The sequence below is a fragment of the Chelon labrosus genome (genome assembly GCF_963514085.1).
Source record: "Chelon labrosus genome assembly, chromosome: 7".
Taxonomy (NCBI): domain Eukaryota; kingdom Metazoa; phylum Chordata; class Actinopteri; order Mugiliformes; family Mugilidae; genus Chelon; species Chelon labrosus.
Window position 1 is genome coordinate 27,265,969 of NC_140343.1, and position 20,071 is coordinate 27,286,039.

At 39.5% G+C, this 20,071-nt stretch overlaps 1 protein-coding gene across 3 annotated transcripts; it reads right to left on the reverse strand.

The window, feature by feature from the left end:
• Positions 1-142: 142 nt before the first annotated feature.
• On the reverse strand, positions 143-19,160 carry dazap1 (DAZ associated protein 1). Of its 3 annotated transcripts, none has more exons than XM_084548709.1 (12): positions 19,026-19,160; positions 17,769-17,809; positions 16,134-16,300; positions 15,545-15,610; positions 14,321-14,425; positions 14,063-14,111; positions 10,017-10,099; positions 7,014-7,161; positions 6,748-6,780; positions 6,011-6,187; positions 5,135-5,299; positions 143-1,028 (listed from the first exon to the last, which is right to left on the reverse strand). In XM_084548709.1, the coding sequence occupies exons 1-12, from the start codon at positions 19,055-19,057 to the stop codon at positions 856-858; spliced, it is 1,239 nt and encodes a 412-aa protein (XP_084404835.1). In that variant the 5' UTR covers positions 19,058-19,160; the 3' UTR covers positions 143-855. The 3 variants fall into 3 exon arrangements, with proteins under 3 accessions (XP_084404835.1, XP_084404834.1, XP_084404836.1); XM_084548708.1 differs by having other exon boundaries at positions 146-1,028; positions 14,321-14,428; XM_084548710.1 differs by having other exon boundaries at positions 152-1,028; positions 6,011-6,160; positions 14,321-14,428.
• Positions 19,161-20,071: the final 911 nt, after the last annotated feature.

The following is a 20,071-nucleotide window of genomic DNA, read 5'->3' on the forward strand; positions in this document are numbered from 1 at the left end:
ATTATTCAACAGTAAAACTAGCTGCCAAGTTAATCATTACTACAACTAATTGATTCAGCTCTTCTTTGCTGTACATCCATCAAAACACCAGGAGCAAATACACTTCACGGACAGTCATTGTATCCTTAAAACATTTATTTTTGTAATAATTTGTCCTTTTTTTTTCTTTTTGCATAAGTGCAAAAAATGCACCCAAAACAGCCACCTGAGGGAAGTCTACATCTTTAAATAAAAAAACAAGCAAAGTGTACATTTATAGTACAAAATTCTCTTTTTAAAAAATTGCACAGTTTGTGTATAATATATATATTCATAATCTCATTTTAAACAAACTTTAAAGGCTCAGAAAGTAAACAAAATTCACCAAATGAAAAATAAAAACATTTTTTTCCCTAGAATTTAAAGCTGAGGAAACTTGAGACCCTGTTTTCATTTGTGTCCACCATAAATATACATAATCATATGCAAGTCTCTTTACATATAGTCTCTGTGCTAGTGTTTGACCAGACAATCAAAATTATTGCAAAGTAGTTAAGTTCTACTATAAAACATGGGATGGGGAGGTGGGGGATAAAAGCTTCTTTCTGCTGAACGTTCTTTAAGTTATGCAAAATAAAAAAAAATAAAATAAAAAAAAGTGGGTTTTCTTTACACCCCTTTTAAATTTACTGGAATCCCTGCTATCACAAAGGTTTCTGTTTCACAAACTGTGTGCATTCGACATTCCCAAAAAACAATCCCGAACTCCAGTTTTGCTTTTAAGCAAGCACACACATTTCCCTGACTTCTTTTTTTTTTTGTTGTTGTTGTTTTTGTTTCTGAATTTTACAATGCGGCCCCATCCAGGGGTCCTAGTCAGCGTCGATACGGGTGGAAGCCCTGTACGTTGTGGTTCTGCCCTCTGCCGAAAGCGGTTGCTGCAGGCTGAGGAGCGGCGGCGGGTTGTGCTGTCGGAGCCCCGTACGAGGCCGTCGGCTGGCTGGGGTCTGCGAAGCTGTGTCCGAACGCTGTTAGATCCTGACCGTACCCTAATGTAGGGAACACGCAGGAAACAAGAAAGATGTTAGTGTTATGGTCACCAAGGAAGTGTTTGGAGAGAAGCCTTACACCTTCAAACTACAATGATTAATGTAAACATTCACAGTTTTTATGTTTAGGAAAAATCCAACCTTTATCCCTTAATATCACAAATTCTATTTCATTTTTGTCCCAACATCTACTCAATACCCAACCGTTAAGTCAATACCAAAAGTTAATACCAAATCTTTATTTGAATTGCTGCACTGAACAAAACTTTTGGTGTGCAAAGACACTCCTCTGTGGGTGGTGCCATTTAACCTGAGGTAGATTAGACAGGTAGGTAAATTCTGGAAAGATTTATTTTTCACTTTGTTATAAAATGTTTTGACCTTTTGGTTATGTAAGTAAATCAACAAAATGGGTCCAGAGATGCAGTGTCCACTGCCGATGACAGTTTTTTTTTTTTTAAGGGTTTCATGGTGGATTTTTCCAATACATTCAAATTCTGTTATCATTCAATGAGCCATTTTATTTTTTGTCTTAGACTGAATTTAAGAAACATTTTAAGCAGGCTTCATCGCTTCTCTTGAATGATCAACGCAGAACGCAGAACGTTCTTCTGTTTATACACTGGATGGCACCATCTCCTTGTAAACATGAGAAGGAACCACAGTGACTTCCAGGGAAGGAAACTAATCTGCCTGGAGAAATGGTTGATGTACCCTACAAAATCAGCAGCCACTGCCAAAGCCAAAGGGTCTATTAAAATGAGAAGAGCAGTGGGTTTATTCTCAAATGGCCGACCAGATCTTTGCAGAATCTTGTGGGTGACTGTTTATTTTCCTGCCCTGGTAACATTCAGTTAACATGAGAGTGACAATATCAATATATTACTAATTAATACCATTTTAGAGAAAGTTATAAACAACTGGAATGAAAAGACAAGAGAGAAAAGAGAGAAACAAACTGGGGAAAATCAGAAAATACAACATATTTCCATATGAAGAAATCGAACGGGGGGGAGAAATTAGGATTTACTGGTGTTGTGGCCTTCTTCTTTCCTTTCTCATCCCTTTAGCTATAATGTGGAGACAGTACATGGAGGAAAAAACAATGGGTGAATGGACTGCTGATGCATAGAGACAACTGAACCATGAACAAATTTTCTGACAATTAGATCATCCTTTTACAATCAGCAAAGCAATGCGGACAAAGAGAGTGAACAAAAAAAAAAAAAAAGGAGGACATGGTTAGTCTTGGTATAGTAAAGCTACAGCCGCTGAGGGAAATGACTTGCTTAAAGCTCAGATTGCCAAATTTCAATGTAAATTTCTTTCAAATCCACTCAGCTGTGGATCAGGCGATAGCTGGGTTTTACTATACGCACAGTAATTTGTATGTACATGCAAAATGTACATGCAAAATACTAAACACAGAGCAAAAGAAGAGGCAAAGAACCAGGTTGCAGCTCTATAAACACTAAAGAACTGAACAAATGCTTCTTTTGTGGTTGGAGAAGACAATGCTGGCACCTACCTGCACTATATCCTCCCTGCTCATCCTGACCATAACTGTGAGAAGGACGCGTTGGTCCGTAGGCAGAGGGGTCCTGAGGGTAGTTACCCAAGCCTATCAGGGAGATGAGGAGACCAGGTTGACTGAACCCAGATACTGCTGGCCGACTACTTTATATAGTTCCCCCCTTACTGAGCTAACAGAGCTGCACATTTATACTCTGGACTATGCTTGGTGAGGCATTACTTTTCAGCTTTGCTGGAAGTCAAAACCCGTGTGAAAGTGTGAGCTATCTGCTAGCACGCCTGCTGCCTTCCTTATCATGCCAGCCTGGTCTCGTTCAATTTTGTGAAATGTGCCTTTTAAGTCAAGTAACTGCGATACAGCTTTTTTACCCCCACTAAGAAAAATATTATGAGAAGGAAGCAACTAAAAACAGGAACTGGTGGTTTTGCATTAAATATGATTATTGCGAGGCATTTTCCAAGGATGCCAATAAGTTTCTAGGTGGTTTCCTGTCTTAAAAGCCACCACTGGAATCAGCAAGACAGTCAGTGTGTCACATCTTCTTATGTGTCTAATCAATCTTAGTCTTATTTGGTAACTTAAATAACTGCAGTTCTCTGAGTAGGATGCCATCAAAACCAGCACTACAAGAAATCCACTTGGCGATACATTCAAGGCCATTCAGATGTTTGAATTTAGCTAAAAAGCACAAAAAACATGGCCAAATGAAAAATGTTTAGTTCATCAGAAACACGTATCCAATTCTCAAACTTAATGTGTCAGTGTTCCTGAATACAACAAGAAGGTGTTTTCATAAAAAGATTAGTTGATTTAATGTTTACTGTGATGACAAACTCATTAAGTTTCAAAGTTTACATTGTCCTGTAACCAAAGTTAAACCAGCCACGGGTGGAAGGGCAAAGGAATTATAAATACGTATGTATGTATGTATGTATGTATTGAAAGATAATGGCTTAAAATTAAACATTAACAAGATTATGTGCAAAACCACCAGCTTGATCCCGACTCTAACTAAAATATAATAACTGCCCAAGTCCTCATAATCCAGACTTAACCTTAACCAAACCTCCTGAACCATTTGCTAACATTACACACATGAACATGTCATATCCAGAGCCTGCTAGTGTTATAAATAATCCTTCATGGCTTTGCATCAACAGCAGTACATTTTCTGCTCATTTCACAAAATGTTTGCGAGGTCAAGTTGTTTCTACTGACTGATATCCAGACTGAGTGCCTGAGCAGGCAGTGGACACTAAAAGCAAAAAGCTGGATGGAAGATAAGCACAAGCAGGAAACACTGAAACGAGATGGGCACCTGTCATGACAGACAGTTATCACATGACGGCCTTAAATGTAGACAGAGCAGTTTGAAGCAGCTGTAAGCCAAGTCAGTACAAAAATACCAGCCAGACAAAAAACTGGATGTATCTTTTTAATGAACATCTGACTTAGTGCTCATATGAGTAAATGATTGCATGTTGAATGAATGAAGAACTGTTCCTCTTCCATGGATGCTGGTTAGTTTTCTTTGTCTTTCTTTTGTTTCAGATCTAAAAATCTCCAGCCGCCATTTGTGCTTTCAGCTTGACCCCCAGACTCTTAACTTTGAGTATGTCAGTGAAGCTACCCCCTAATTATCTTCATAGAAAGTAAATAATACTGTTATGTGTACTGAAGTGACGTAAAGTCTCTGAATGTTTATCAGCTCTGCAGAGATCCAGGAGGAATAACTATCCTGGCTCAACACAGTCCAAAGGTAATGTAAACTAACACTCCTGTTCAAAGACCACAAACTCCAGTTCAAAAACCTAAACCTAAGTCAAAAATGACTTGCTCAGTACACTAACACTAATATCTTTTTACATCTACAAGGCAACGTCACATTTGGCAGACAAACATGCAAAGCTCCGGTGGGGTACATTAAAAAATTTTGATAGGTAACTTGGCAGGTTGGAGATGCCTAAACCCAGAAATAATGTTTTGTGGGCATAATATTGTCATGCTGGTGCTCTTCTATGGCAATCGGGCCAAGACCAGGAAAAGAAGCCAGCAAAGTCATCAACAGGGAGGAAGAGGAGGAGGAGCAGAGGAAGGGATTAATTAAAAGGAAGGAGTTTATTAACCAAATCAAATGTTGTGTACAGTCAGTCAGGATAAGATTGCACTCCTTTCAAAATAAAAATGCAAAACAAACAAAAAACATTGCAAGGCAGGATGATCTAATTCAAACCTACCAAGACCTACCAATCTTTTTATCAGTCCACAGCCCAGCTGGAAAGACTCGACAGAAATGAGTGCTGAAGACTCCTCGATATGGTGACACTTCAGCAGCATCTTCACGCCAGTGGGGTTCATGTATGCAAGAAGCATGTATGCATGTTTGCTGTTCAAGCTAAATGGTACCGAGAGCAGGCTCCTGCTTGTCTAAGGGTTGTATTCATGAACTTAAAAGAGTTGTAGTTGCACCCCATAAAATATCCAGGGAGATGGGTTGGGCCGAGGGGTGAATAACAATCAGATGGGGGAAAAAAGGGGCAGCACGCTTCTTTAAGCACAATGCTTTTCTTACCATACTGGCTATAAGGGAAGTCAGGCTGCCCAGTGGGAGCTTTGCTCAAGTCCTGAGTTGGTGTTGTGGCGGGGGCAAAGCCCAGCGGTGCAGTTCCTGGAGTGGTGGGCGGAGGAGGAACCTGTGGAGCATACTGGTCTGCTTGGGGTGTGCCAAAACTGTAACCTGTTGGAGAGTCAAGATAATTTCAATGACTAATAATGCCTTCCTAGTGTTTATTTCCATCTTATACTATCTATATATACAAAGATCATAAACCAGATGAACCTAGTTCAACTAGTTCCTAGCAGCTGCCCCAATGAACAACAACAATTATGAGTCAAAATATCAAATCATGACTTATAAACCTTTCATTGTAGACTGTCAAGTGCAGTGACGTGAATACATGTCTTTTATTAAACTTTGCTGGCAGACCAAATTTTGACCATTGCTGACACACTTGTAAGGGATTATTTTTATAAAAATGCTGTCCATAATCTGTCCAGAATTTACAAAATATGAGCTCAGTACAGCCGCATCAGTTTTAACTGACTGAAGGCAATAATCCCCGACAGGCCTCTTAGCAACACTTCATTAAATTCTGGGTGTCAGTGAGTCATGCTGTCCATCTCTGATAAGATGAAGGTTCCTCCCTGAGCAGAGCAACAGCAAACTGCCTTGAAAACCTCACACAGATTCAATTAACACATTTTCCTGAAAACAAAGATATAGCCTTGATGACTTCCAGAGCGAAAAATGTGAACAATAGTTTCTGACAAATACAGAAATCATCTATCTGTAACATCAAACATAGGTCAGGTTTCAGAAACCCGTTGTACTCTATTACAACTGTGAAGTATAATGGGTGAGTGACAACAGTATGACCATATGACTGACCAAACTGAGGTGCTGTGGTGTAGCCCTGCTGAGGGTAGCCCTGAGGTGCAGCGAAGCCGCCCGCCGGGGTCGTGACCAGGAATGCATTGAAAGGTGATGGAGGCTGTGTGGGGGTTCCCCGGGCTGCTGACAACGGAGGTCCATACCCGCCTGCTCCAACATACAACAGATTTACTCCTGTTTGTATCAGTTTCAAATAAATCAATAAGACTTCAATTAAGCACAGCTGCAACAAAGCTAGGAAGGAAAGGAGCAAAGTAGATGTATCTGAACTTCATGATTTGAATTCATAATTGTCTCAACAAACAGCTTTTTAGCAGACAACACTGACTGATGAATTGTTTAAAATCTAAAGTTTCACGACTTTGTCTGAACCATAAGTATCTTGCATGAGAACGCCGGTTCCACACTGCAGTGAGCACTGCAGGTTGACCCGGAGGTGGTGATATGAAACCGAGCCTGACCAATAGCAGAGGGAGGCCGGAATTCATTCAAGGCTGCCATCTGTCTCAAGCAGCAAATTATCAGCAGCCTCAGCCATTATGAATCAGTGATAACATGTGCTGTTAACTGTCATCAGCCTATTGGCCGCACTGAGCCCATTGCTGTCACATAAGCTTTTCCAGATAAGCACATGAACACATGGTAAAGACACATCTATCTGCAATCTCACAGTTACACAACACACAAGAAACTGAAAAAATATATATATTGTCAAGTGGAGGGCTGAAACCTACCTATGGGCTGGCCAGTAGTTGACACCCACACTCCTTCAGAAAGAGAAAAAAAAGTTCAGACTCAGGGCAACGTCGAAGCATGAAAAGGTAAAATGTTCACACAACACAGTTCTAAATTAAAACTGTGCTAATTAAAAAAGTGCTGGCCTGCATGTACAAGGTTAATGTTTAAGCAAAAGATTTTAACACATTAAAACAATTACTACAAGGTTTTTCTCTGAGTAGTGAGCTTCTACCTCGCTGCTCTGGGACTTGTTCCCACTCACCCTGTGGCCCGTAAGGCTGTTGCCAGCCCTGGGCAGGCTGTGCCGTCCAACCATTAGCTGCACTCAAGATGCCCCTGGGTGCCCACTGGCCAGGGCCAAGCTGGCCAGGAGCTTTGCTGTCACGAGGTTCGGCCTTCTTTACTTCCACCTGGACAAAGGACAAGGAGGGCACATTTGGCAACACCAGTAAAAGGTCCATGAAGTCCCTCACCTAGACAGACCTGTCCTACCACTGATGCTTTATCTCAACATTTTGGGCCAGTTTGAAATCTGTTTGATTAATATGTGGCAGCTATTTAATTTAATATTACTGTAGCTACAAGAGCTGTGTGACTATGTGTCTCAGGTACTAATTATTTAACAGGAATTTCAGCGCCCAAAATCATACTGTCCAGACAGTACACATAAATGACATTAAAATGAATCATCTTCGAACTGCAACCTCTTAAAATGTACCTGAGAAACATAGATTTCTTTCTTTCCTTGTAATTAAATGCCCTATTTACGGTAAAGACATCTAATGGAAGGTCATGACTTACCTTTCTCCATCTAACGCTTATAAAGAATCTCATTTTTATTGTATTTGGAATAAGTTTTAGGGGGAGGGATGAATGTAGAGAGGAATCTGTATCTCAGTTCTAACAGACAATAAAGTAAACATGCAGATAGTACAAATGAACAGTCTTTTCAGTCAATCTAAAACCGAATCTTCATACTGTGTCAATGGTGAGAAAATAGTTTTTTGATTAAGTTCAAGTGACTTGACTTGAATATAATGTCAAATCGCTGCAGGAGGAGAACTATGTCTTTATAAAACCAACACCTTAAATGTCAATAATCCAAGCTTGATATATTAATATATGATCATTCATTATTGCTAGCCATTTTCAAACACTACCATTATTCATCATGTTGCTTTGAGCTAAATATAAATTTACTGACCCAATAACAAAACTTTGCAGTTTGTAACTAGGCAAAGCTACCAGCAGTTAACCAGAGCAAAGTAACAGGCTGAGACTAAGGGGGAGCCAACCAGAAATAGACTGAGGGGTTGAGTTATTGGGGTCACCTTGCAGGAGGAAAACGAATCGCAAATTCCTTCCCGCTTTAAGGTGCTACAACCTTCCCCAGCCTCCCCTCTTCCTTCTCTGTCGACCTAATTACATGCACATGTTTCCGGGCTCGCCGCCGCCGGCAGCTACCTGAGCACTTTCTCCCGTGGGCATCACAGCTGCGAGTGATGGATACCATGACTTCTGTGCAGTCCCCAACAGCAGAATTGGGATTTGTTCCACAGTTTGATGTGCTCCAATTTCTAATTTTGTAACTCATATCTCCCAGTCTCCCTGAAGTCCCAGCGTAAGGTAATGTCAAGTCAAGAACAATGGATTAAGTCGAGCCTTGATTCCTGCTGGAAACGAGGGCAAACTCAAGGAGAGCAGGTACCACTGGAGAGTATACAGGTTGAGCTGAATCATTTACCAGGGATAGGTGGGCTTTGGCTCATCTTATTACTGTGATAATCAGTGACATTTGAATAAAAATCTTCTAATAATAGAAAAAAAAAAATTGCTCAGTTTAACATTTATATTCCCTGATCGACACAAAAACTGGAATAAAAATTAGATTTATGGCTTGTTTAGATTAAACAGAAGAGCAGTGGTGTGTTAGTCGGGTGGTTTAAGGTGCCAACAACAAACTGCAACAGCTCCAGGGGGAAGCGTTATCCCCCAGTTAAGCACTGACTACTCTCCTTATTTACCTTCAAACTACTTAAACCAGTTGTGCAGCCACGCAAGGAAACACGATACATGTGATGATATGATATGACGGAGTGGATGTAACTCTACAGTGCGTGTCGGTGTGAGCGTGGATGATCATTTTCATTTTTTCATTCATGTCCGTGCTGGGGATACGAAGGAGGCCGTCTCTTTTCCAATATCTCCCTAGAGTGGTTTAAAATCTGCTAAATACACACTGGGGAAAGTGGGTGGAGGTTGCTAATTAATTGAGGCTTTGAAATTGCCTTTAAAACCAGTCCTAACCAGATATGTACCAACAAGAACTTGCAGTTTGTATTGGGCTGGTTTTGCTCAGCTGAGGTGCCAGGTGGGTGGTGTTTGCTACACATGTGCAGTACAACAGAAGAAGGTGTGCCAGAAGGTTAGAAAGAGTGCTTCAAAATTACACCACAATGAATTTATTGTTTTTTTTTTCCTGGATGGACTGCTTACCTGACACTGTCTGAATTGACTTTGTGCAGTAAACCCCATCCATCTGGTACACCGACTGAGTTAAAACAAACACCAAGTCGTGACATGCAAATATCGTGGTGCGACTCAAGTCTCATCCTAAGCAGCATTTGGTCAGGCTTTTGTTTGTTATTTAGAGGACTGACTGAGAGACACAGTATGGAGATTCGTCAACTGAGGTCACTGAGTTGAGCTTTTTTCTTTAACGTTTTAAAAAAGAAAAAGAAAACATGTTGACGTGTAAGTGACCTGCCAACAAAACATCAGAAAACAAACAAAAAATGAACAAAAAAGAAAAAAAAAACAGAACTGATTAGACCAATCCTTTAGGTGATTGTTGTTAGATTTAAACTCGAATTTTTTGTTGTCATTGTTTTAATTATTTTAGCATATAATTTGTTGTATGAGTATAATCTAAGGCATTTCAGACATCCTAAAGGAGTGGTCAACTGAAACAAAGCCTTGGGCGACATTTGAATCTGTAATATAACAGCAAGTGAAGGATGAGTGCATTTAGAAACTATGTAAGAGTAAGTGTAAGAGGAGTGTGCATTGTGATGACAAAATTAAGTCAGTCAAGTTAGTATCCTGATTATTTTAAATTTGGGCCATATGATGCTGCACTCACTGAATGGGAAGTCGCTGGAGAATTACCTTAAGGTAAAAAAAACAGCATCATAGTATAAATTCTTAGTCCGTCGCCCAAGCCTTCGTTTGATCTTAAGGGTAAAATAAAACTACAACTACACACTTTTTTGCCCATGATGTCGTGAAAATGCATGTTGACAGCCTGGTCCACTGATTGTTCGGCCTCGAAAGTAATAAATCCAAAACCTAGCCAACGACCAAGAGTGAATCAAGGTAGCAGGGGGGTTGTGACAACACAAGATGAAGAACAGTATTGGGCTTCAGCAGAGTGAGGGTCCGTCAAGACTGAGCAAGAGGCTCCTGGGGTTCGGATGATGTTGCAGACTTGAAGAACAACACATATCCAAGACTTAACGCCTGGGAAATTGAAGGAAACCTTTCTCTTTAATGAGCAAAATATATATATATCTATATCTATATTTGGTGAACAATATTAGACTACTTGACTATTAAACATAAATGAAGACAAGTGTAATTTCTGATTATATGTTAAATGCCTTAAAATGTGAGTAAAGTCCATTTTCCAAGCTCTGCCAAGACTGAATGTGCAGATAAATTCCAATTAAACCAATAACAAATTTGGTAACTTCATGCTGTTTCATCCAAACCCCACCTTGATCTGTCCCTTGGTATATTGCTGTGGAGCACACACTCGCAGCAGCCATTGTTAATGCATCACAAAAAATATGGAGAAACACAAACTGTAGAATGCCTAAAGCTTTCTCCAAGCTTTCCCAAATTCAGTATTTTACTTTTGAGTCAGCCAGGATAAGCCTAAAATGGACAATTAAAATATTGCTCACAACGGTAACACAAAGATATAGGCCACAACTGTTTTCCCAAACTGATGAGTTGCTAATTTTCCTCAACTGTTTCATGGGGAGATACACAAAGTGCATCGATGAGAATGCAGTTCAAATACTTTTTTGCACAAACTTTCCAGTAAACTACTTTGTGTGACAATCTGGAGAGCGTTAACAAGCTGCTGCGGTGATCTACTTTCAATCTGATTAACTTTCCGCTGTGGCAGAACTGGGTTGTGTGCACATCTCTACTTGGGGACCTAACCTGAATCCAATTAAATGTCCTACGAGACAACTGAGATTTTAGAGACCTCTAGTGCCATGCCAAGCAACATGATCTATTGCTATTAATAACAGCTGTCAATGACCCGTCCCTAACCTAAATTTAAGACCAAACTGGCAGTTTGATATATTTTAGTTTGACCTAAACTTAAACTGGTTTCTCAAATCAAATCAATCATCTTACTGTGGACTGGTCGTCACTCAGACTACTAGAACCAGGAAATAATTTAATATTGTCAATTATAGTGCTACAATAACCCCTCAATGATAAACTGATCGGTCAACAGATTACTAAAATGACTGTTGGTAAGTAATCAAGTAACTGGCTTTCTTGTTGTTTCTACAAGAGAAAACTTCACCAATGGTTCAGGTACATTATGGACATTTCTTACATTGAATGAATCATTAACAAGAATGAATTTATTAATAATATTAATTTCTTTGTGTTTATTGAATGTTTAATAAAGCATCCTCTCAGTAAGTATGCTTATCGCACCATGTAATTGTAACATACAAAAGAGGGAATTTACTTAATGTAATAGAACTATTTATCATAAATTAAAAATATACAGAGGGTGCAAATGAATGTCTGTTGTCTATTTTACAACCAAAAAGGATAACCATTAAATGAAACTGAAGATTCATTGCTCTTCAAGTATCACTGAAATACCCTGTCAGCCCTGTCAACAAAACCGAGGCAGCTTTGTGTACACCCCATTTCAGCAGAGTAAAAGAATTTGGGTGCTTTTACATTTGGCCTGTACCTCTGTGCTACCTGTCAATGCACAGTAACCTAAAGGAGAAAAGACAAATCTTAAGAGACACCGTTAATCACATTCAAACCATTCACAAGGAGAAGGGGGACAGAAGAAAGAAAAATAGAAAAGGGCTTACTTACAAAAATACTTAACTTTCTATATATGGGAAAACACATACTATGCCATTTAAGATACATGTATCAGTTACGTCTAAATCAATGTAAAGAAAACTTATTCCAATGTTCAACATGTAATGGTTTTAGTAACAGAAACTTTTTTTAATACTAGTAAAGATTATGCAATGATTGTTACTGGAGCAATACATCATGTTAAATTCCAATGACAAACTATTCTGGGTGTCTCCCAGCAGAGAATGAATGGGCTTGTGAAGGAGGAGCTGCGTGCATGTTGTGGGTCAGTGGCCGCTGCATCATAGCTATGTAGGACAGACGCAGGCCAAACAGCTGTGACTGTAACTCAGTGGGCAGAGTCTGACACCGACACTGCCAGTGGAACGGGTCTGATTCCCAGTGAGGCCATTTATGTTTAAAGTGTCGGCACATGTCAAAGACTCTAGATAAATTTAAACTGGACGAACATAAAGGTCTGTCATTTTTAAGAGTCAGGAAATAGGTTAGAGAAAGTTCTGAGGTGTCAAAGGAGATAAAAACTTTTAAAATTATTCCACTGTTCTCGTGGTAACAATCCGATATTAACCTTCAGCATTTTGAGCCGCCACCAGCTTCTTTGAAGGACACACCCTCCTTCAGATACTCAAATTGTTCTCAATATGCCAGTAGCATGGTGTGATTAAGTACAGTATATTTTAGAGCACCTATTTTCCTGAAACTGGTCTCCTTTTCAGTTCCTTTGCTACAAAGAAAGTTCAGTTTTTAAAAAACTAAACATTACAAGAAAACATAAGTAAGTTTGTCTCCTTACTTCTTGCAGACCGTTTTCCTCTTTTACTTTTCATAATTTACATAACTTTTTTTTTGTTTTTTGATTTTTTTTTCACTGTCAGTCTTTAAATTAAGAAGATTATGGTTGGTGGTGAGAAGACCAATAATGAGGCCAACAAAGAGTCAGTTGGTGGATTAACTGAAAATTAACTCACTAATTATTTTACCTGCACTTTGTAGATGTGGTGAATTTACCGCTTATCCACAGTAGTAGGGTACATACCAAGCTAATGCCACTATTAATTCAAAAACTCACATTGTTTTTCAAAGTCTGAGTTAAAATATAAGCCAACATTAAATTAGTGCTTGGGGTTTATTCCTTCTGATCGGACATGGCATGAAGTGATCCATCCCCATGTTTTATCAGTATTAGTCATAACTTACTCACTGGAAGGTTGTTAGGAATAAGGGTGTTTTAAATATTGAATATTAACAAAGGGATTAATGATACCAAGCAAAAACTCTTTAAAAGGAACATTTGGATACCTGACTTTTGTTTAAAGTCAGCCTTGAAGAATGGGAAACTATAATTTAATATGTCAATGCTGGTGGAGAAGTGGCTGTTACCAAGGTCTCTGTTTGCAACACTGCTTGTGCTAATAAATGCTGAAATCATTATTGTTAATACTCTGCAGACAATAAAATATGATTCAGAAGAATGACCAGGTAAAGAGCTGTAATAAATCCATTGAACCTCAAGGTGCTCTTGAGAATGATCATTTTTAATATTTCCATCTGAATGAAGCCCTCTGTGAGGTTGAGATCAGCCAATATGCTAACTAAAGACTATAAATACAACCAATTTCCTTGCTCTGACTGAAAACTGCTTTCTGTTCTGAAAATTGTTTATTTAACTGAGTAAAAACACATCAGTGGAACAGACTCATGTTGTCCCACAAGGTCATGAAGGACACTGCAAAGCAATGACTACAGTTTCTGGAAAACATGCATACGTGACCATGTAACACATGCTGAGATCTCGTTTTAATAAGGTATCTTTCATTGTATCGTGAGGAAGTTACATGTAACATATTGTACATGTTTGTAATCTGCATATTAACAAAAAGCACTGTCTTCGTCCTTTTTTAGGAAATGAATATACTTCAGAAGTAAAATGGAATTTTATGTACGGCGTAGTGTCTTGTTCTAATTTAATATGTATTCATTGCATTTTGTTTTGCTGCATGTATTTACCTTACACCGACTTCCCGCTTAATTATGTTTTAACTGAATTAAAAATCCAAGGCTGAACGGGCGTTTTCTCTTTGGGCCAGAATAGTTTGTCATGAGATTTAAGATGGTAAGGTATGGAGAGGGGAGAGAAAAAACGGGATCAGCTTTTACCTCGGGGCCTCTGCTTCTCCGCATCATAGATCATTACCACCTCTGTGACCTTGAATGGGACAAAGGGAAACAGTGGCTCCATTTAGAAAACTGGACAGGGTCCCTTCTTATTCCAATTAAATATTCTACCTCAATTAATTCCCCTATTCCATCCCTGGTTAATTTGTATACTCTTATATTGACCCTGTTCAATGTCACATCCATTCAAATAGTCTTAATAATTATATAAACTGGTATTAGGCACTTGGCAATACTCACCACTCCGAATCTATTGAAATAGTCCCTGAGTTCAGGCTCGCCGCAGTTATGGGGGATTCCACCTACAAATATCTTCTTTGATTTATTGCTATCAGCTTTGCTGCCCTTCTGAAAAAAAACAGGGAGTGTATGGATTTCAATGACTGTTAAAGGATCACTCTGGGATGGGGCCAGTTAGCCATCATCTATTCAGACAGTGCAGAAGAAATTAGGTTCTCCTCTTGCCCTGGGGTATAATTCTTAACATGTCATGTCAATGCAAACACTAGTCTCCACAGATCAGAGAGCACGGCTTCTACCACTTACCCTCCACCACTAAGCACTGCTGTGCAGTGCGCTCACGCAATAAAGGCTGGTGGCTGCTTACAACAACAATGAATTTTAACAATTACATTGCCTGTTTTCTTAGTAAGAACATTCAGTACCACCTACACAACAGTGAAAGGAGTTCAAGAATCAAGGAAAGGGCCTCATTTATAAAAAGCTTCTGACACACACAGACTGCTTTACAGCCAAATACGTGGCTTATAAAAATGTTTTATTGACAGCAAAGATGCAATAACTAAAGCCCATGCTGCCTAGAGGGACAAAATGACTATAATAGGTCTGCAGGGGCTTGATAGCATTGTTGATCGACCCACAAATGACCCAAGTTGGAGCAGAGACTGCCAGGAGCAATTTTATTCATATTCACATGAGCCAACTTATCTCCAAACCTTCTTGTCTTTTACTGTAACTCCACCGTTTAGCGATACAGGCTGTTGACATCTGCATACGATGTTTTGTTACATCTGGGAAGCTGTGACCTTATTATGTGTCAATCCCAGACAAGTGAAAGCTGTAGCAGAGCCCCTTGCTCATAAATGGAGGTCGATAAAAGTCAGATTCTTTAATGCTTCTGTGATTTATCAAAATCCCAGACTAATTTCTGGGATTCTCAAAGGTATGAAAGCTGGACCGTTTAGAGAAAAGATTACAGTTTGAAGAAGGAAAAAAAAAAAAATATATATATATATATATATATATATATATCTATATATAACGAAATATTAGATTTATCTCAACGTCAGAGTGTTTTTATAAATGATGCTCAAGGTTTGCTCATGGCCCATCATAAGAAACTAGAATCCAAAGAGGAAGGGGCCGGAGAGACTGACGGCCAGAGCCTTATTCCAGCAGAAACACCTAGCCTAGTCTCCCCAGTAGAAATCAGATTCCTCTTACCCAGCCCTCCTTGGTTCGAGACTTTTCAGGTTGCATTCCTCTGGGAGTGCATGGCTTCGGGTCAATCTGACAGCACAGAGAGAGAGAAAACGTTTGACATTAGCCTCAAACAAAGGCACCTTCAAACGTTCCTCAATGAATCCATTACAGTATATTGCTTTGCCTCACTCATATGCAACATATGTACTCCGGCCAACATAATTTTCTGTTCCTCTCTCTCTTTCTATCAACACAACAAAGAAGGCAAAATTATTCATGAGAAGCAGACTGTGTGTAAGATTGAATTATAACGCCTTGTTTCTTTTCACTCGTCTGACTAAAACCACCTACAGATGCCAGTTTTGGTAATTTAACTTTGAACAGGTACGTCTTGTTGGGCAAACAAGCATCAGCTTTGAAAAGCACATAATCCTTACTACTGGCTTCAGGCATGTAAACCAAAAAAAAAAAAACTGCCCTTCTCTTCAAATAACTTCTAACTGCTGTGGATGATGAATACAATGTGAGGTTTTTCACACTGCTCACAAAAATCGCAGGCAGATCACTCAAGCTGATTTAACTATCTGCTCCTTTGAATTCAAATACTCACGTTTCTTCCATCAAGATTATGTGGCTTTGTCTCCAGCACCGTCCGTACACAATTGGGGTCTTTGAATTTAACAAAGCCGAAGCCTCGCGACTGATTTGTAGTTTTGTCCTTCATGATTACACAATCTACTACTTCGCCATACTGTGAGAAGTAGTTTCTCAGCGTCTCTGTGAAAAGAAGGAAACATAACAGTGGATAATTATAAAATTAACCATACAGCATCTTTGAAAATGCAAAATTTAAGGTTTAACTCAACCCAGTTTGCATCTTAAGCAACACAAAGAAACTGCAGTTGTGTTTTATATATCGCTGGCTTTCATTATTATAAATGATACTATGAAAATATCTTCAACCTGCTCTATAACTGTAACTGGAAGAAAAACAGGTGTGGAAGGAAAAAAACAAGTCCCGCTCCATAAAATCACACAGGGAACTCTAAAAGTCGTCAGTGACCTTGATTTTGTCCTATAGGGGAACATGAGGAATTGTACCATTTATATGAAAACATAAAACTACTGTAAGTTGCCTAAAGAGCAAACAAAGCACTGACCCACTGTCATGTTGTATAGCACCAGATATACAGCGGCAAATCCCGCACACGCCCACAAAGGCAAAGGAAGCAAGGCGTGCAAGTTTGAACAAATGAGGAGTCACTTTAGGGAGAGTTAACATAATTGCTTTCCTCATTGCTGAGAAGCCCTGGGGCATCACCACGGAAACAAGCTCAAAGTTACGCAGCATTGTGATTCAGACCTTAATGTTAACAGTGCTGTTAGCCCAGACGAGCGCTCGTGCAAAGTTACACAATGGCCAACCAAGCATGAGCGTGTAAGGGGCTTTAAAACAAACTGGATCATCTCTGGGTAGCACTGAATGCAAACACAGGCTTAATGCAGAACATTTAATGTAGATGCAACAACCAGAGTCTGCTATCTACAACTGATCATCAGTAATTCTTTATTAGACTGGAAGACACTTATTTTCTCAGAAACATGAAATATGCAAAGGCACTTGAGTTAAGATATAGTGAAACAGTATTCCCTGCAAGGTCATAGTATTGCACACTAATGTTTTCATTTTGTGATTGACTTAATTTAAAGTAAAAAAAAATGCAAAAAGACCTCTGGTATTAAAACAGATCTGAAATAAGTGCTACTTTATACGTCTTCCACCTCATGCCACAAATAAATCAATATTATCATGCAAAACTTCTATCATTGTGGGTACTATGGCAGTGTGACATAGTTAAATGTTATGTTTTGACAGCTAACTCAGGGTGGTGGCTGATTTAGATTTTACTGGTGAAAATATGTGATACACAAGTTTGGTTAACACAACAAAACATTACTGTAACAAATGAAGATATATACGTAATTCCGCCTGTTCTTTTTTATAAAGTCATCCCGTGTTTGAATAGTCTGTTGCATAAAAATGACATTAGACTTATTAGAGGTTATCTCCCAATAAAGTCAATCAACACTATTGTTACCTGCTTCACCTACTGACATTGAGATTAGGGCAAAAACAAAACAAAAAGACAAGATTTACTACCCATTTGTGACTCCTCCAACAGACGTCATCCAGACTAAGCCTTATTGTTTAAATATACTTTGTGCATTAAACTGTGGGACTCACCTTGTGTGGTACTCCAGTCTAATCCACCCACAAAAAGTTTCCTGAAAGTAGATGTCACAGTTAAGTCAGCGCTGATCATCACCGGGAGTCGAGGCAAATTATATTATGTACATCCTGAAGTCACATTTAAAGGGTATGATTAAAAACAAAACATGGAGAAATTGCCCGCCCTGAAACTAAAATCACAGAAGTCTTGGTGGAGAAGATAGAAAGCGCCTCCGTTTCTGAGGCACAGCTGAATAAACAGCCAAGCACACAGATATTACACAACATGAGGCAACCCTGCCTCCAAAGCTGCTGCAGCATCGGGATATATACACACACAGCTTCAGTTTAAATGCTTAATGTGACTCATGGTGAGGTCCAGTCCTCGCTGTGGATGTCACTTTGCTCCACTAACGCTGAATGCAATGGCCTCGACAATAAAGGTCTTTTTATGAACCTCCTGCCACGTAAGTTACCCCGGGACAGAGCCGTAGCGTTTAGCAAGCTAACACAAACTGACTTCAGGAGCCACGGCAGTCACTGTGCACCAGTATCCACCACTGACACGCAGAGTATCACACTGTCTGAGCGGAGGAGAAGAGAGGAGAGGAGACGAGAGAACAGGAGAGGAGAGGAGAAGAGAGGAGAGCGGCGGCTCGGCTGTCTGCATGCAGACCAGCGAACTCCGATGCTGGGTGCATTACTCGAAGTTTAGCGGCAATTTGAACGGTACTACTACCATCCCAGCTACCGATGTCCATTCTGTTTTATTTAGATTACCACGAAAAGACATCTGTGACAAATCTAGCGTCTGTGATAAAAGTGAAGACTCGGTGCAGACGAGGATGCTCCATCCTCCAGCAGTGCCCGCTAAATGTCCTCGCATTGGCGAAGTCAAGAAGAGGAGACTTTCGCTTCGCTGGCAAGCGTTAGCTAAACTAGCTCAGTTGCTTCGAGCTAACTGGAAACAACACTGAAATAAGTAACTACTATCCCATGCATTTAATCGACAAGCAGAGTGACAGCACTCTAGTAAACACGGTCTATTCCGACATAAGTCACAACACCAACAATAGAGCTGCTCTGAAGAATACTTTCACTTTTTGGTCGTCTTTCCTCGGGCTAGCGATCTCGCTAAGTTACTGAAGCTAGCTTAGCTTGCTAGCTAACGTTAGCTGTCAAATGACAGCTTGACAACACTACGGGCTAATTGTGAGTTAGAGTAATTTACACTTCTGGATACACAGGAAGGCTTTGTTAAGAGGATCTTACCCGACTTCATCTCCGACTAAGTTGTTGTTCATTTCTGAGGCTAAAGCGGGGGACTGTAGGAGCTGTGACCGGCTTATTGCTTCAGTGCTGCCCCTCTCAGACTGAGAGCGGAGGAAGGTCACTCCGCTTTTTGGTTCAAACTGTTCTGCGCAATGACGACGCTGCAGGGGGCAGCGGCCTTTAAAGGAACATTACACCAACCAGCCAGCACACAGCACCACTAATAACAAGGTAGCTAAATTATTCATACACACCTTTCTGTCAATCAATTAGTTTAAGTATTCTTTACAGGTTTTGATGAAGAAACCCTGAGTAAGGAAATGATTAATGAATAAAACATTTAAACAACATAAAAAGCTGCTCAATAAACACATCAAAGTTAAGCTTTATTATTGAGTCAACATTGTACAGGTTTGTCATCAGAACATAAGGGTGTTTGTAGTTATGCTGTGCTATGTTCTATATTTTTAAGCAACTATAAGATTCAAGTTGCTTCACTTCTATATCAATAAAAAAAAAACATTCAGTGGTGTGAAATACTCAGACATGTATTCAGACATGACACAGACAATACTACTTCCCCTACTACCACAGCATTACTTTTACTAAAATAACTACTTCTGCAATAATATATTATGACAGAATACACTTCAGAATGATGAACCGTGTGATAATTTTGGAGGATGTAGTTTGTGGTGCTGTCAAACCATATTGAATTAAGCACAAAATTGTTTCTATTATTTAGCCTAGCCCACTGACTAAAACGGGGTTGTTAAAATAATAAAAACAAGCCTCAGTCGACATAATATATTTCTATAGCACCATAAACCACAGCCTCCAAAATGAAAACACAGCTGCTCCAACAGCTCTCTCTCATGTATTTTAAAGAAAAGCTGAATACCATAACCTTCATAAAGACGAGATTTAGTGCAGGACAAAATTTAGTTTCCCTAGTGTACCTAATGAAGTGGCAAGTAAGTATATACTACAACCGCACAAGATTTCTAAAAGTGGAAATGTAACTGTATGATTAATGTAGTTGTGCA

Excerpts from the sequence above, each read along its gene's own strand:
- dazap1 (XM_084548708.1), bottom strand. The coding sequence starts at position 19,057 with ATGAACAACAACTTAGTCGGAGATGAAGTCGG. Across the intron at positions 14,112-14,320 it reads ATTTCAATAGATTCGGAGTG|GTCACAGAGGTGGTAATGAT; the intron begins GTGAGTATTGCC and ends GTCCCATTCAAG. Across the intron at positions 10,100-14,062 it reads GGAGAAGCAGAGGCCCCGAG|GTTTTGGATTTATTACTTTC; the intron begins GTAAAAGCTGAT and ends GTCGTTGGCTAG.